Below are 18,786 nucleotides of genomic sequence, written 5' to 3'. Positions count from 1 at the left end.
TCTCTACAAACTTCCACAACCCACATCATTGTCTGCCTTCAAACTCTGTCTCGAATTTCTCTTGCATTGTGGAGCAGTAGAGAAGAAAGTAGTTCTGAAACTGTCACAATTTTTGCCATCTGGGAGGGCACTTGGTAGGAGCATTTCAGGGTGTTGTGTCTAGTACTGTTAGCTTTCAGCCTGTTGCTAAAAGGCATCAGAACCTGCTTTCTGTGTGTTGTTACTAATTCAACTGGTTGAACCAAGGTTTTAGACCAGGAAGACTTAATTTGTTCTAAATGTGGGTTTGTGGGTTGACAGAAGGTACTGTTGAGAAGTCTCAGTTCGAACTCCCAACTGTGTTGAAGACACTATTCATGTCCTATAGATAAAGAATTGGGCCTGCTCTTCCATCTCACTTTTACACCTTTGTCTGACACATGGAAGGAAGAGGCTTTTAGATACTGTGCATTTTTCACTTATGTGAAACTTCTTCTGTAATCCATGCCCCACTGATCTGGGAAAACATATCCTCCTCTGCCACATACACTCAGTGCTTTAACATCTGTAGATGACAATAATACTGACATGTTTTTCTGTTTTTTTTCTTCTGTAGCATCTCCCCTTCTGCTTTTTGCCAACCGGCGGGACGTTCGACTTGTGGATGCTGGAGGCACAAAGCTGGAGTCCACTGTGGTGGTCAGTGGTTTAGAGGATGCTGCTGCAGTTGACTTCCAGTATTCACAAGGCATCGTTTTCTGGACAGATGTGAGTGAAGAAGCCATCAAGCAAACTTACATTAACCAAACCGGGAACGTGGTACAGAATGTCATCATTTCTGGTCTGGTTTCCCCGGATGGCCTGGCGTGTGATTGGATTGGGAAAAAACTTTACTGGACGGATTCAGAAACCAATAGGATAGAAGTAGCTAATCTCAATGGAACATCTAGAAAAGTCCTCTTCTGGCAAGACCTTGATCAACCCAGGGCAATAGCTTTGGATCCTGCTCATGGGTAAATATTAATTTGGCTTAAATGCTTAAATGGATACAGTAGTGATTTATGTTGACTTTTTAGTTCTGAAAAGAAAGAAAAACACAGCCTTTTGTTTCATTTTACATTTTCCCAAGGTATTTTTCTCAAGTTCTGTAACTGAACTCTGTATGTTTGAGCTTAAATATTTTGTGGCAAGTAATGGTAGCCCAGACACTGAGCCAAGAAGAAAAATAGAACTGTTCTTAGGTGCCAAGCCAAATATTCAACCGGTATAATTACTAACTTATTCCATTGCACTTCTGAAAGATAATTAAATTTCCAAGCATTTTTTGTATTATTATTATTTTCTCAGTTATCTTGTCTGGTAAGTTAACTTTGATTTAATATGTGATGTCTATTTAATGAAGATAGTAAAATGTGTAAATCTGCATGAGTTGAAACAGGAACTATGCTCTGGTAAACAAAATCAGAATATTTTTAAGTGATGATATTGAATAATCATGTTTGAGCCAGCAAGTAAAAGAGTCCAGGTGAAACTGGGTATTCCCAATGCTGTAAGGTGACCAGGTTAGTAAGTAATAAGAGAGCAGGCTGGATGTGCAATTTCTAGTGCTCTTGAAAATACTTGTGTATCTGTATGGTTCCTCCCTCCCTCTTCAATACTCCGCACCATTTCACATGTGCTGTTTGCTATCCCTGTGCACAAATAGTACTTTGGGCTTGGCATTTGTGTCAGTGATCACTGAAGATCTGCTGTGCTAGATGGACCCTTGTGATAACCATGAAAGAGAAGCGAGGTGCACTTCTCTTGTGTGCACAGATCTACACAAGTGAGGTGGTTTGCCACTAATTTGCTGCCATTTTCACAACACTTTTCTCATCAACTGCCATGCTACAGACTGGGACTTTGTCCAGTTGTTTTTGTAGTGTTTCCAGTATAAGACTTCCCAGTTGAATGTGTGGAATTATGGGTACATTTATGATTAATACGTAAAGGGCATACAAGTGCTAAATGAAATTGTGTGTACCCAAAGAAACAAAATCCTTAGTTTTGTTGACATGTCAAATGCTGGAAGCTACCTATATCCTTCAGATAACTGTTGGAAAGGTACAGCCATCATCAGTGAAAGGGAAAGTAGAGTGACTTTGTTGGACCAGAGGACTTTTCTAGAGGGGTTCTTGTTCTCTTAATTCTGTCTTCACTACACATGCCTGTACGTGAAATGAATTCTTCCCATAGCAAATTGCTGTATGAAGGTATTTTAAATAAATTAACAGGAATCCTGTGTTATCCTGGCAGCAAGTATTCTATGCAGAATTAATTAATGCTTAAAACTCACTTTAGATTTAGAGTTCAGTTATATATTTAAAGAGAGAATATAGTGTTGAGTATTTTATGATGAGATAGATCAGAGAGAGTGCATGACATGCCAATGCTGGGTTGACATCTCATAAGTGGATGCAGTGGATGCACAGGTCCATCCCCAAGAGTCATACCCTGTGCCTGAGAGTATTGTCCAAATGCTTCTTGAACTGCTGTCAGACTTGGTGCTGTGACCACTTCTCTGAGAGCATTTCTAAAATGTCTCTTCTTTAAGACACACTGTGAGACACTTGCAGGTCATCCGTGTGTCTCTGCTTTTCCCAGAGGTAGTGAAAATCATTAATTGTTCAGGATTTACTGATGCTCTTATACATTATCATAATTAACAGGTGGCTGCTTAATATGTAACATGGCTTTTTTTTCCCATACACCTTAAAACTTTCTTGGTGGATCCACTATATATTCTAGGAATCAAAGGAAGCAGAACATGCAATAATCCAATTATTCTTCCCTGAAATGAAGGATAAACTAAACAGACGGAGGAAAGTACAAAACATTTTTCTGCCAATTTGCTAACATTTTGTTTTGAACATTCAGATCCCAGTTCTGGTGTGTAGGTTATGTGAAGCTGAGTTTTTATAATGAAGGACATGAGGCTGAAATTCTTGGTATTGTTTTGCAGAACATTAGCATTTATATACATTCTTGCTAGGTAGACTGCTGGTGGGGGATTTGATAGTGTTGGTGGTTTATTAAGTTTGAGTTTGCAGCCTTTGCATAAGTATTACTGTGTTTTCAGAACAGCAACTTCTAAAAAAACTGAATTTATTGTATGTAAAGATTTTGCTTAAGCTCAACTAAAGAAGTAGCTCAAATTCTATGCAATGTAGTGCAAAGAACGTAAATATCATGGACAATGTCTGAAGAAGCTGGACTGCATGTTAGAAGCAAGTTTTTATCATGTGTCAAGGCAAGCAAACTTCAGTTTCCTGAAAAGAAATTTTCAAAAGATTGCATGAATGAGTAGCCAAAACAAATGACTTAATTCTCAGTCCTGTAGGGAAGTCTTAGATCTGAGCAACCTAGAATGTGTGTTGTCAAGGATCATTAAATCTATAATATATGAATCTCAAGGCTTGCTATGTTTTAAATGTTCTGATTCTGGGAAGCTGTAGCATATCCATAATCCTCATATCTGATTTTCACAAAGTGCTTAATGAAGTAGTTAGTTCACATTATTAAAGCCTACAATGTATTAGAAATATTTACTTTGGTTAATGTAAATCTTAAATTCGTTACTAGTTCTATGATTGCTGCTGTGTTACCTTCTGGACTGAGCTAACTGTTCAAGTTTAGGCTGTATTTTCTATAGCTTGGCCTATTCAACAGACAATAATACTTGAAAAATTTCTGCCCCCTTTGTTTGCTGAAGAACCAAGAGCTGAATCAGACATCTGTGAAATGATTGTTTTAAAGAAAGATAAAAATTAATTGCCTCAAGAAAAGGCATCCTGTCTTGAGTGTTTTTTGGTGGGAGTGTAACTGCAGTTATCACTTGGTATAGTCACTGGGGTTGTTGAATTTGCCATACCTAACTCTAGTGGTGTCTGTAGAAATGATGTTCGTGGAGGGGGAAAGCAAGGAACTTCAAATTGGTTTGACTTACTGGAGGAAAGCTGCAAACCTCTTTCTACATTTTCTCCCTCATTTTGGTTCTTAAAAGTCTTTCATGACACGGTGTGGGTCTGTTGGGCAGAGGCATTGCCAGTGCCAGTGGACTAGCAGTGGACAAGTGGGATATTAAAAAATGGATATAGAAGGGACAGCTATCACAAATAGAAAACTTTCAGTTCAGAACCTAAAATTAAATGCCTCAGATGTGCCTGGTTGTTAATCCAGTGTTTCCTCAGTGTCACAGCAAAACCATGAACCAGAGCTATTAGCTGTTCCTACATAACTCACAATGGTGTTTATAGTATCACTTTAATAAAACTGCAGTGGTGTTTACTGATGATTCACTGGGACCTTGGTCCCACACAATAGTAGATGGAAGGTTAAGCATATTGGCTTGCTGTGTTGAACTTACTGGGATCTCTGTATGCTGAAGCCTGATCTTCGTGAGCTGCAGTAGACTAAGGCTTTGAATATTTTGATTCAGTTGAGTGTGAATGATGAAATATTTTAAACAGTGATCTTCTTTGGAATAGTTGAGAGGAGGGGGAATACTGCATAAAAACTTGTGAATGTTGCAAATAATAGAGAAAAAAACCATGAAACATGGCATGAGTAAAGACTATGCTTTTTAGAACTTCTTCATTTAACTCATGGCTACTTGGTTAAAATGCATAAGATGCCCTGGTTTAGAGCTAAACGTGATTATTGCTGCCTTGAAAGCTAGAGATTAGTTATATCCTGTGCCTCTAGTAATTAATTGCAAGTAGAAAATTATTTTGAAGCTTTTGGTTAGTTATTTAAAACTCTGTAATGATGTTGAATGTATGAATAGCACAGTTGTTTTCTTAAAATGGAAGAAAAGTACTCAACTGTGAAATTGGTTAGGAGTCATATCCAGTATCTTGGTGTGGCTGAAATTTCTGGGAGTTGGAAAGCTTTTGATATGTTGTGTATCCAAATAGCTGCAAATGGTCTCGTGCATAAGAAACTTGAAGTTCTTGTGGGAAGTGTTATTTACTTTAATTTTCAGATAGGTGTCCTTGATGGTGACAGCCTTGCCTTAAATGTTTCCTTGGTCTCTTGCTTATTTCTCCCTTTCCCTGCTCATAGAGAAGACTAAAGCCCATAAATTGTTCAAAGACCTTTTGTTTATTTGAGAGCAGAGCTGTCTTTTCAGAGATGACAGAAAAAAGTGATTTACTTGCCTCCCAAATTGCATGGGAATGAGGTGGAAATGTGTAGACTTCTTTAACCCTGTTGAACTCCCTCCCCTGTTAGCACTCTCCTTTTGCTACAGGTTCTGTGATTCCTCATGTCCTGAATCCTGGAGACTGATCCTTCTTTGTCCTATATACATTGTCTTATTAAGCAGTGTGGGAATCGTATTCTTACCTTTTTGATTTCTACACCATTTCTTAAGGGAAGAGAAGGATGGCTTTAGTGGTCAAAGTGCCAGTGTGTGTTGCAGTGGTTTCTCAGGTGAAGTCAGGAGTGTAGGTTTGGCTCTGAGACCAAAGAGATGATGGAAGCTGGGATTCTCTTTGATTAGATGACTTGATGAGTGCAGTTTATGGCTGCACAGGGTGGAAATCATGGCATATACAACTTGTTGGTCTGACTGGACTGGCACCATTTTGTTTGTCATGAATGGGTCGCTTTGGTTTAAGTCAAAGCATGTTTCTAATTTTTTTTTTGTTGTAAAATTAGGCAATAATATAAGCTAAAGTAAAAATTTTTCCACATAATCTGTTGAAGGTGTACTTACATGGGGTTTTGTTTGTTATTGTGTTTAAAAATACAAGCATGCAAATGAATGTGCTTAGATTGCATGCCTTGACAAATTCCTGTCTGTAGCTGGAGTGTACTTTTCCCTGAACACTGAGTTAGACTGCATCAACACACTGAAGCATAAAATGCATTGGCTTGAGCTAAATGTTTAAAGTCGGAGATCTGTGGATAAGAGAGCCAACATCTGACTTGCACGATTGGATTACTGTTGTCCAATATGTTTGCTGGACCCCATCTTCTGTTAAGTCAGTACAATGTGTAGATGTAATTTCTTGGACTGTCCTGAAATGTTTTAATTCAATGTTCCTTATAGCAAGAGGAAGAAATCTAGGTTTAACTTCAGGTAGACTTAGTTAAGTCTAACTCACAAGCTGATGGAGAGTTCAGCAGTTCATTCTGCACTTTTTGATATGAGGATACCGTGAATTTTGAATGTCTGCAGTGTGTCTTAAAATAGTTTGAATGTAGTGAGATTTGAATTATTTTTCCCTTTCCTAAACTAAATCACATCTTGTGAAAGAAGAAGGGCACCTGAGGTCACTGAACTGAATATGAGCCAGCAATATGCCCTTGCTATAAAGCAAGCCAACAGCATCCTGGGCTTCATTAGAAGGAGCGTTGCCAGCAGATTAAGGGAGGTCAACCTCCCCTTCTGCTCAGTGGTGGGGAAACAATCCTTGTAGTCCTGTGTCCAGTTCTGTGCTCCTCAGCACAAGAGAGACATGAACATGCTGGTGCGAGCCTAATAAAGGGCCACAAAAGTCATTGAGGGGCTGGATCATCCACCACAGAAGGCAGGGCTGGTTGAGTTGGGATTGTTTACCCTGGAAAACAGAAGGTTCAGGGGATCTCATCAATGTGTATAAATACATGATGTGAAGGAATAAAGGTGATGGAGCTAGACTCTTCTCAGTAGTACCCTGTGAAAGGACTAGAGGCAACAGGGACAAACTGAAGTAGAGAAAGTTCTGCATAAGTGAAAAAAAAAATACTTCTCTGCTGAGAGAGTGATGAATCACAGGAACAGGTGACCAGAGAGGTTGTAGAGTCTCCAGCCTTAGAGATATTCAGAACCTGACTGGATAAGTTGGGTTTCTGTTTTCTGTAGTTTTTGCATATGAACGTGCTGAACGTTCTTTTAGAGGGGAAAGTGCATAACATGAAAAACATGTGCAACTTCTTGGTTTTTTTTCCCTGGGAAATCCTTACATATCATCTCCTTACTGCTGCCCTCCTTCTCCAACTTGGTGGTTTTGGAAATCTTGAGTCCCTCCCTCCATGGATTTTTTTCAGCTTCATGCTGTCATGTAACCTGAGTATTGAAGCTGTATTGAACGTGTGCTTGTCTAACTTTGAGAAATCACTAGGGTGTCTTACACCTTCCCATATGGGTGAGCAGGGAAAGATGTGCTCTTTCCTTGTAAGCACTTCAATAATATTTGAGCATCCATTAGTCAACAGGCAATTATGTCTTTCCTCTTTGTTCTCAGTTGCCAAATAGTATATATATGTATACTGTACTATATATGTGTAATGTATATATTTTGAAAGAATAAATCAGAATAAAAGACATTGTAGGAAAACTGTAGTGGAGAAGTGTGGTTCTTGAGGGTTTTGTTTGCTTTGCTTTAAGTACACATCTTTAAATGCAGTGTGATTAGTTGTAAAGACTATCTGCTGTGGCATACTTTTGGATTTGATGTAATGCTTTTTGTCAAGAACATCCAGGTCTCAAAATTCAATGCTTGAAAAAACAAAGAAAAAAAAAAGGTAGTTGGAGTAAGTAATTTGCAGCTTAATGCTATGCAAGATAGCCATTCTTTTCACTTCTGTAAACCATTGGGGCTATTTCATTTCACAGTGAAGCTTTTGTAATTTTGAAGGTGGGATGGGGGAAGTTAGTTTTAAATGTGCAGGAATCTAAACTTCATAGCAATTTCCTGTAAACTCCTGTTTTGTGCCATGGGCTTGTATAAGTTCGAGAACATTGTTGAAATTGGAGAAGTTTGTACTGATTTATATCATCTGTACAACTGGCCTCTTTTGTGTAAGCAGGTTATGTAAGGTTTGGCAACTGTACTGCATTTTGGGAGATGGAAAAAGTGTTTGGGCAGTGCTGCTTTTTATTATGTCTGTGATACCTTCCAGCTCAGACGGCTGATCAGCTGCTCTTTGAGGGCACAGCCGTGATTTCTAATCTTTGCAAAAATGAGGACAAGAGAAGCACCAGGAAATAAGAAATGACCTGCAGCTTTAAAACTGAAGGGAAATACGGTTTTCATCCTGGTTTTGCTCCTGCACCTGGAATTTTAAAATGAGATAAGCAGGGGAAAGAAAACAAAACAAACCAAACGGAAAAAAAAACCCTCCAAAAAACCCCCTAAAAAACCAACCCCAAAACAAAAAAGAAACCCACTAGGGTGCAGTTTGCCAACTTCAAAATCTGTTTATTTTTGCAAGGTGGCTTTCAGTCCCATTCTTGTGAAAGGACTGAAGCACCATTTAAGCCCTGGTTCAGTGTAGTAATTTATATGCCAAAACCTAGTGACTTGTTGACTGCAGTTGAACGGCATTTGTTTAATTAGGTTCTGACTAGAAAGTTTGGTAGTGAAGCTTGCAGCTACTGTGCTTACTGATAGAGCAGTAACTGAATTTTATGAACTCCATTGATCTGGTACTTCTGGCTACTGGGTGATGGACTGGATGGACTGTTAGTGGTTGTGTGTTCTTTGATGAAGCTTTGGCTTTTGCTCTACTTTGTTCCAGCTGGTTCCTTTAGTGTAGGAAAGTGCAGTTCAGTTTAGCGACAGAATTGGTGCAATTGCTGTGAAATTATTATTACATGTTAGTCTCTTCTTTCCCCTGCCCCTCCTTCTTTTTAACTTCCCCTGGAGTTAAGATTGAAAAACAACAAGACACTTAAACATCTCTGCAGAACTGAATATAGTAGCCTGTGAATTTGTCCAGGGTCTGCTTTTTGTTCAGTGCTTCTGTAGTACTGTTTCATTGGGGGTTTTTAAGAGTATTGATTTATGATAGCTGCTTAGCAGTGCATTTTGCCCACAATGCCTTTTTTAATTTTGTTTTCATTCGCTCTTAAGGAATTCATGTTTTCTTTCTCTTTTATAGCCTCAGTTTTACTGACCTGTTGCAATCCAATCAGGATACAAAACTCTTCAGATGCCATATCTCAGTCCTGAAATGTGATCAATCTAATGTGTACAAACTGGGTTTGATATTTTTAACTTCTTACAATTGTTATGGTATGCCCTGGCCCAGGGGTATTTAAAACTCTGTAATTTACATTTAAAAAACACCACCACCACCACCAAAATCAACCAAACAAAAAACCTACCCAAATACTTGCCTTAGACTCTTCATTATTATTCAATGTGCATCTTTTCGACTGGCTTCTGAAACTGGAAGGCATAATAGCATAGGTAGTACCGGACTGAGATTCTTTGCATAGTCTACTTATTTTCCTGAAACATTGTCTGGGCTAAATACCCATTTTTTAAAAATGGTGAAATGAAAATGATAGGGATTGGCAATGTACTGGACACCAGCAAAATAGGTTATATTTGAAAAACCAAAACCCCAGTCTAAACCATCATCTGTCCCAGAAACATTGATGATGTCTAGACTGTTTGAAAGTGCTTGTTTCTTGTTGAGGTGAATAAGAGATGTGGACTCTCGAGTGTTCTTTAAAAAAATAAATTTTAAAAAGCTTTCTTTTTTTCCCCTCTAAAGAAATAATATGCCAGTTACCACTCTAGGCTCCTGAATTTAGGTTAATTTAAGTCTGCTTGAATTAAATCAGTTCCTCACATATAAACTGTTCTGGCATGCAGACTGATTGCTTTCTCTGAGAAGCCACTTGGAGCTTCTTGTCATGTTCTCCCCTGTCCATAAAGCTCCTATCAAAATTATCTGTTCTTTATGTAAGAATTGATCCTGTGTACTGGGGACAGGACATTTGGAAAATGCAAGACATAATGGTTACCACTGGACATTACTAAAATCCTTAATTTCTCCACTGTTTTTCCTGTATGGCTCTTTCTGTGATGAACCCAGATAGTGCAAGAAGATTTCAGTAGTTTTGACAGAAGACTAATTTTCTTAATCAGATCCATGTGTTGTTTCAAGGATAGGCAGCCTTTCTCTTTCTCTTGGTAACTAATCACATCAAGAAAGCTCCCCCTTACCCCCAAAATTTTCTCTTGTTACTGTTCCAGTTAAGTTTGCAGTGCTGCTTTAGCTAAGCTTGTGTCATTCTTTCCGTAATAACCATGGATTTTTTTTCGCTAGGATTTGTAAGTTTTGCAAAAACATTTCTGTCTTCAGCTGACTCTCAGTGTATGGTGTCTCGGCTGGGACACTGTTCTTAATTTGGTTGGAACAAGGTTGGTCACTCAAAATAGAGGAGGGCCAAAAAAAGGGAAGCTTGACACTTTGTGCGGTCTTGGAAATCTCTCACAAGCGTGCAGTTAAAACATGATATTTTATGGCCTGTGGAGGTCTGATGTCCAGTGTTGTGTTGCACCTTATATTGACCATAAAATGTCAAAACAGCCTAGATGTTACAGTGGGAGAAGAGGGATGAAGGGAACTGCCCTAGGTAATTGTAGAGTCCAAAGTGAGTGACTTATCTAGGGGAACTTGATGAGAATTGCCTCTTTCTCCAAGGAAGTTTCATAGATGGCTTCAGCTGGGTGGTTGCTGCCTTGATTTGCTCCTTCTGTTTTAGCATCGCTGCTGGGAGACCACTGGTCAGACTGATCATTTTCTAAGCTGAAATGTTTGGGGTTTTTTCTTTTTGTTTCCTTGTAGGATGCTAATGTCAGCACCAGGAGTAGGAACCATGGAAGGAACTGTTCCATTTGGCAGTGGCATGGTTTTAAATAGGCTTAGGTAGACCAGAGACGCCCACTCCTGCTGCAGGAACAGATGATCAGCTGATCTCTTCTTACAGTGATACCCAAACTCCCAGTTCAGGATCTTGATCTGTTAAGAGATCCCCAAGCCTGAGCCTATTTCCTATAATTCATGGCAATTCAGCACCTGATACCTGATGAAAGGACAGAAGCCTCTTTGAAAAGGGGAGGAGGTTAAATGGAGACAAAAATTGTATTTGCCATTCCATGGCTTGGCTTGCTTTCCTGTGATGGACCATGGAGATTCTGTGTAGCACACAGAGGGAGGGAAACTGTTACCTCTTTAGGTTCTTGATTACTGCAGACTCGGTATACTCTGAAAAGTTCATCAGGAAGATCAGCTTTACACTACTTCAGGGACACCCTGCAATCGGGCAAGGTGATGACAGGGTATGTTGCTTTAAAAATGTCCAACTTGAGAGAAAAGTGCTTTGAAAGAAGGCTGCCTGCATTCAGGTTGTTCTACATGTCATCTAAATGCATATTGATCCTGCTAACCTTCCTTTGTGGTGCAGTAACTTTGCTAATACTGTGTAGTTTTAAACTTCTGAATGACACAGGCATTGAGCTTTGTATCTCTTTAATGAGCTGAAACATAGAGATATAATTTTCCTGTGACATATTTGTGCGTGGATTTGAAAGTTCTACTTTTGTACAGCAGTCTCTGTGTGGCCACAGGTAAATACACATCACCTATGAAATTATGCAACAGAATATTTTTTTAGGAGGAGGTTCTTGAGCTGGAGCTCCTTTAGTATCATAGAAAAGCCACGAGGACTCTTTGGCTTACAGACTTTTTTTTTTTTTTCCTTCATCTGAATGCACTGAGGTTCAGGACAGGCTGCAATTTTAATGGAAGGCTTGAGGAGAGGAATTTTGCTCAATGATAGTTTTGGGGATGTTTTTTCATCCTTTTTATTTCAACTGCTTTAAAGGTTTAATAGGCCTTAGCTAGTTTTGTCTCCTTTGTTTTTACTTTTAAATAACTGTCATGGGATTTTTTTTATTTTTTTCTAAGCTTGTTTTTAGTCTGCATTTATACATTTCAATAAGTATTTATAAGTAAGTGTGAGATTGTCATAGCTGTATGATATGGCACAAAGCCACCTTTAATAGCCAGGTTTTTCTTAATTTAACAGTCCATCTTTTGTCTGTCTTTATTCCCATAGAGTTGAATGCAAATGGTGCAAGCTAGTGCAGATGAGCTGGATCAGAGGACTGATTTGACCTGATCAAAAATGAGTATTTGGCCACATCAGTTTCACGCTCTGATTCACCAGTTGGTTGCGTAGACAGGTTTTTTTATGTCTGCTTTTCTCTGTCTTCCGTTGTTTGTCAATAGCTACTTCCCCACACAGTTTGAGTTGCCACAAATTACAGCCTGACTTGGTAAGGAAAACCAAAATGAGTGGCCATTTACATTCATAGGTTGTCCTGTGAAGTGGGGCAGCTCAGCTACTGCTGCTGCTTCTTCAGGAGCAGTCAGTCTGTCCTGGCTTCTGGAGCTGAGAAATTTTGGGAAGTTACCTGGGGACACGATTCTGCCTCAACCGGGCTAAAGTGAGCTCAGAAACCGGAGGACTCATCTGCATGGGAGCTTTACTATTTCAACTAGAAAACTTCTTGTTTTACCCTTGCACGCTCAGATGTATGTGTGTTGTGATCCAAGTGAGCAATTTCTATCTGTCTGTCTATCTATATTGTTGGAATGGTCTAAGAATGGTCTAAGTAGGTGCTGTGACTGCCGTGGAACTGGAGGTACGCCTGAGTCAGTGTGTACTATGTACACGGAGATCAAAACATTTTAGTTAAGTGAGTTGTGAGGGACATGTCCTAGGAATAACTGTACAGCTGCCTGTGCCTCCTTGCCTGAACTGATGGCCCCAGCTGCATGTAAAGCAGCTACAGAGCTACTGTAGTTTACAGGGGGATCTTTTGTTGTGAAGGGAAGACCATCCTGCTGAGGAACATGACAGCAATTACAGATGTAGTCCCCATTTCATCCCCAAAGTGGGCAGCATTCTCTTTCATTAAAAAAACAACCATGAAGCTTTTTGTGTGGATATATGTTTTCACAATGCACATTCATTTACTTCCTTTTTGGTTCCTAGTGTGGTTGCATAGCCAGTGCTGTCTTCAGGGATCTGAGGGTCTGGGATAATCCAGGTTGTGAAAAATCTGGCTAAGCATAGGTTTTGCAAGGCTGAATAGATAAATGCCTCTGTACCACATTTTCCTGGAGCTCCAGTGCCAGGAGGACTTGGCTTAGTGCACTTACCCAGGTGGTGCCCATCTGGCAGTCCTGTTGATCTAATACAGCACAGGGAGCCTGGGGAGTGGTCGGTCCAGTGCACAGACATCTAATTTTGTTTGAGGGCTCAGTCAGGTCAAACACTCCCTGACACAGACCCATGCCCCAAATAGCTGTATTGGCATTGGGAAAGCAATATATTTCTCTTACTGGCCTGAGGTAGCTGTGCTAGGAGTTGGCTGTGTTGTGTTTGCACCACTGACATGTTGAATTTGCAAGCTGGATTTATGATGCTGGGTAATGTTTACCAGCTGTGAACTGACTGTCCTCTTCTGACCAGACAATTTCTCTCCTAACTGCACACTCTCAGCTTTTCATGCAGATATTGTGTGATTTGCCACACCTTGATCTGGTCCTTTCTGTTAATGTCTATTCAGGCTACTTAAATTGTTCATAGGTGGAGTGACAGGGAAACTGCGATGTGGATGGAAGGGGGAAAAAACATCCAAAAATTTAGTGCAGTCTTTCCAAGTCTGGGATTCCTGTTTTATTTATTGGAGAAACAAATTTCAGGGCACTTGATTTTATTCTTTTTTCTCTATAGACTTGCAAAAGGAAGTTAAGCTGTGGTTATTGCCTTCTTGGATGGGTAATTAGTTGCTTCAGATTTAGGATTTAGGATATTAACATGTAATAACTGGCCACACCAGGATGATACTCACTTAAAAATGCTTATGATAATCAAGTACTGCCAAACATTTAAGAGAACAGTAACACAATATAGAGACAAAGCTTGTGAGAGGTGATCTCATGAAGGACTTCTTTTGTGCCCTGTGGAACTGGATTTTGTTAAAGTTTTGGGGACAAACATTGGTGTCTGTATGCCCCTCTATGTATATACCATTACAAGCTTTGCAAGGAGTTGCTATCCCTTCTGTTCCTAAAGCTAACCAGCATGTATTGTGGCTTAATTCGTGTGTGTCTTTTTCAGATACATGTATTGGACTGACTGGGGTGAAACACCCAGGATAGAACGGGCAGGAATGGACAGCAGCATGCGGAAAATAATTGTTGATTCAGATATTTATTGGCCAAATGGACTCACGATAGATCTTGACGAACAGAAACTTTACTGGGCTGATGCAAAACTGAGTTTCATTCATAGGGCAAATCTGGATGGTTCCTTTAGGTAAGTCTCCTTTAATCAATAATATGGTATAAGTTATTTCTCGTTTCATACATTCATTTTGAACTGAGACTTTTTTTTTTCAGTAGTCTGGAATAATGCCAATACCTTAATGTTCTGTTTAAATGCAATTCTTAATAGCCTTGCAAAAAATAGCCTCACATACTGTAAAACTGGTTTTAAAAGTAAGACTATTTGTATCAGTATTTCCCTATAGACTGTTCATTGCCTTCTTGTACAGCAGAATTTTTTATTTGTGTTGAAAATAGTTGGAGATGCTTATCCTTGATCCTAGGCAATACAACATTTAACTAGTGACTGGGATTTTACAGTATTGTTAATGTCTTTTTTTCCAGCAGGAAATACACATTGAGACACACTTGTCCTTAGCCCCATCCAAAGATGTCCTTTATGCCATGCCTATTAATTAACCAAATTCAGGTTGCTTCAGATAGCAAGCAATTAGGAAGCAGATTTTTCTAAAGATTGATGGAAAGCACACTGTGAAAGTTTTGTTTGGTGGCTCCTGTCCAAGTGTGCTGTTCGAGTTTTGGCTTTTGTAGACACAGAGAAGTGACACTTCAGACAGGGCAGACTTATGCATTTGAGATTGCATTTTCAATTCTGTGCAGTGTTCAATGGGAAGGTTGTATTGATCCTGAAGGGTGAGTGTAATATGCCATAAATGTCCTGCCAAAGCAATTTCTGCATTATGGTCTGGTTTTGGTCTTCAGATTGTATAAAATGACATTTTCATTTTCATGATTTTGTAACATTTAAAATGTCAGTGTTAATAAAATCATTTTGCCTTGGTAAAAAGTTGGAGGAGTTCTATTTTATGTAGGTCTGTATAATAAAATAATATGCCTCCCTCAAAAAACCATTGCATTTGCATGGTGTTTTTCAAATTTTTTTTTGTTTTTACTGAGATACGTTCTGTGCCTGATTTTCACAGTCATAAAAGAAGAATAGCAATATTGACCTTTATAAAGGTCCTTTATAAAACACTGAGGTTCCTTTGAGAGCAGTATGTAAGAGTTAGATAATGGTGGCATTGTAAGTGACAAGTACTGACTGACAGTCAGAAGTATAGGCAAGGAAAAAGGCCTTTACGGAAGGCAGTGGTAACTCAAAGGCTGGCTGCAGGTTCATAGACAAAAAGAAAGATTTTCATTTAACAACATGAATGTGTTTGTCTTATCTGGGGGTGAGTGGCAGAGTGTAAGGTTTCCAGGCTGCTTCTGCGGTTATCAGACATATATGCAAATTGTATAAACTTTACTTAGACGTTTGTGTAAACCCTAAAGTTGTAATTGGCAAGTGAAATCTATTCTGCTCATTTTAAGGTAGAGAAAGGCCCCCTAAAAGGGAGCAAGCCTTTGAATACACTAATTACATCAGTCTGTCCAAATTACTTTCTGATAGATCAGTGCATGTGCACCGCCTCTCAAGCAGATTTCTGTTGAACCATCAGTCCGATCATATTTTAGGAAAAAATAACATATTTTGCATAAAAAAAAAATTGGCTCACTGCTGCATATTTTACTCAGCTGCTAGAGTATGTAAATGCATTCTTGAGGTCAGGATATTCCTGTACAGGGTGCACTCTGAAAGTTCCTTATGTCTAACTGCATGTGAACTTTTAGGCATTTTTGAATATAGTAACTTGTGTAATTGTTCAGACTAGATGATAACTTTGGAAGTTGCTTCTGTTCCTTAAATATGGAGTAAAATAAGTTTCACTCATACATGTCAATAAAAAAATCTGTAGCGTTTCAAATGCTTCCACTCTTCTCATCCCAGAATCAATTCAGAATTACTTCAGAATTCAAATAAAAAGGAAATTTTTGTTCTGTGCAGTGGATTAATTTTACTGGAGCAATCTGTGTCTTGTGTCTTAGCAAGCTTCAGTTTGCAAGCACATTGACTGGAACTATTTCAAGGGATGTAATTACAGGAGAAGGGGAGACTTGATATCTAAGAATGATGGAAATAGGGCAATACATAGTGGAAAACAGCTGTTATGATATTAGAATACAGCCACTGCTGTTATTAGTCAAAAAGAAACAGCAAAGGTGAGAGTGGAAAGAGAAATTGGTGTTTATATTTATTCTATTGTGTTTTATGGTGAAAGAAGTAGTGATAATTTGAAAGAGAAATTTTAGAAGAGTTTCAGTTTTATCTCTAGAAGAGAAAGATTATTAATATTTTTGTTTTCTTTTTTCCACATTATCTGTGTTGTTCATGTATATGCTAATAGTTGTTTGCATGTGTCAGTCTACTTTGCACTTGTCCGTGTCTGAATATATGTCAAGAATTTTGGGGTACCTTTTTATTTCCCCTCCAACCTGGAAAAGGCAAATAAGTAACTATGCTACTCAAAATAAAACAGAATACTTCCCCTGCCAAATGTTAGCTGGTTTTTGTTTTTCCTAAAATCCCTTCAACTGAAAAAAATTGAATGCAGATCTGAATATAGGTATAAGAAAAATAAGTTTGTCACTTTCCTTCAGGATGACACTGATACTTCAGCTTTCTCAAAGTTGTATGGTGAATAACTTACTGGTTTGTTGTGTCATAGCACAACTGGTTTGAAAGGTGTGGGCATGCCTTTTTGTATACATAAAATGCATAATTTTTGTGAAAACTGACTACATAGTGTTTTGACTAAGGAATTGTCAAGTATCTTTTCTCTGACTTAATAAATGTCTCCGAAACTATTGGATCTAAATTATATGAATTTATTGCAATAGGTATAAACTTGGGGATCCTGTGAAAACAGGGTAGAAACATCATGTGTTTTTTGGCTCTCAGTTCAGCTAATAACCAATGTGAAAATATATGCATTCTCAGAAGTGTGGCTGAATGATGTCATTGAAGAAACATCTTGAAATGTTTCTGATTTGTATTAATTATAAATATTTAGCCTTAGAAAAAATATAAGTGACCCTTGCTCTACATTAGAAAAATAATCTGAAAAAATATTTGTTTCTGTTGCTGACTAAGTTAAAGAGGGGTTAATTTAATGAGACTCTTAGGTAATTTCTTCCTTTGTCTGCTACAAGAAAGGACTCAGTGCAACTGAAGTTCTGGACAAAGTTGTCCTGTAATGCTTTAATTGGAGGGGCAGTATTCGGCCTTATGTTTCATTGAAAAGTCAGTTGTGTTTGGGTGTTTGCACAGCTCCTGAAGTTAAGGATCTTCAGCTGTCAGTGTAGAACTGAATCAGATACTTTGGTGCTATGAAATCCAGTATGTTTGTGTCTTTATTGCTATGAAAGCATATAGCCTTATTTTACAGTTTTCAGTTTGTTGTCACTTTTATCACCAAGTGAATCTCTTGGTCCAGTGAATTTGTTAAAAGACGACAGCTTCTATATGAGTTTTACAAAGCCAGGTTTTCATTCTGCATGGTAACAAGTGGAAGCAATCCATTTTTAATCCTTGCTCTTTCTTTCACATAGGCAAAAAGTTGTTGAAGGTAGCCTTACTCATCCCTTTGCTCTGACGTTGTCTGGGGACACTTTGTATTGGACGGACTGGCAAACGCGCTCCATTCACGCCTGTAACAAAAGGACGGGAGAGAAAAGAAGAGAAATATTGTCTGCCCTCTATTCTCCCATGGACATCCAGGTCCTAAGTCCAGACCGGCAGCCATACTGTATGTTTTCCTTTTCCCTGAAGCTTTTTGCATGACTGTTACTTACCTGTCAGGAAAAATGTTAATCAGAAAAGTGGTTAGTGTGAAGTTTTAAGGTTGTGCACACTTGTGAGGGGATTGGTTGCTAAAGGTGTAAATGCTTGAATCCTGTACCTTTCTTTGAAAATTCCAACCTGAATTGGTATAAGCTCACTCACCATCCCATTTGTTAACAAAATCCAAAATCCAGTGCAGTACTTCAGTGACTTCTCTTGGTTTGGAAAATTTGAATGAGAATGATACTGATTCACCTGGCATCTTTTCAATGCCATTATTTTAAAGACAATTGAAAAAAGTGCTTACCATGACTTTTTTTTTTTTAATGAGTAGAATTACCACAAAATATGTCATGTTCATATTGTACTTATGAGTAGAATTACCACAAAATATGTCATGTTCATATTGTACTTATAAGTGCATTTTTTGCAGTCCAGACTTGATCGTGTTAATCTTCAATATGTAGCAAATAGTTTGTGAATGTTTTAGTATGGAAGGGATTTAGTTTTGAGCTTTTAGATGAACATGTATGTTTTTTCTTGATATTGTATGATGCTACTTCAGAGGAAATCACTGTAGAGTATTCAAGTAAGGCTGCATGTGTTTTGTATGTGCATGTGATTCCATGTGGCAGTTGGTCTAGGTTTTTTTTTTTTGAATGGGATTTAAAAGCAATGGTGTAGAAATGTAGCTCCGATGTAGCTCTGGGAAGAATCAGCTCTTGTCTAGGGAAGACATTCTTGCCATTTGTATTGGCTTCTTTATTTATACCAACTGTAAATTCTGCTTCCTTAAAGATAACATTTGTTATTCCAATAAAGTTTATGGGATGTGAGGAAACAGGCTTGAAAGTAAGCAAAAGGAGTTTGGAGATTATCTTGGTGATGGAACATAAGCAAGTTTTCATTATGGTTGCTGGGTATGCACAGCACCCTGGTTTATCTCACAGCTCCAGATA

General features: G+C 38.5%; 1 protein-coding gene across 1 annotated transcript in view; it reads left to right on the top strand.

Annotated features, from left to right (window-relative positions):
• The first annotated feature begins 601 nt into the window (after positions 1-601).
• LRP5 (LDL receptor related protein 5) overlaps positions 602-18,786 on the top strand; it is a 105,793-nt gene continuing 87,608 nt past the window's right edge. The window contains exons 1-3 of the mRNA XM_018082033.2: positions 602-992; positions 13,937-14,134; positions 17,596-17,792. Of these exons, the coding sequence (XP_017937522.1) occupies positions 13,941-14,134; positions 17,596-17,792 (391 nt within the window). The 5' untranslated portion in view covers positions 602-992; positions 13,937-13,940. The remainder of the gene's footprint in view (positions 993-13,936; positions 14,135-17,595; positions 17,793-18,786) is intronic.

This window comes from Manacus vitellinus, unplaced genomic scaffold (assembly GCF_001715985.3).
Source record: "Manacus vitellinus isolate BGI_N305 unplaced genomic scaffold, ASM171598v3 scaffold_59_pilon, whole genome shotgun sequence".
Classification (NCBI taxonomy): domain Eukaryota; kingdom Metazoa; phylum Chordata; class Aves; order Passeriformes; family Pipridae; genus Manacus; species Manacus vitellinus.
This window is presented reverse-complemented; position numbering and strand designations above follow the sequence as displayed.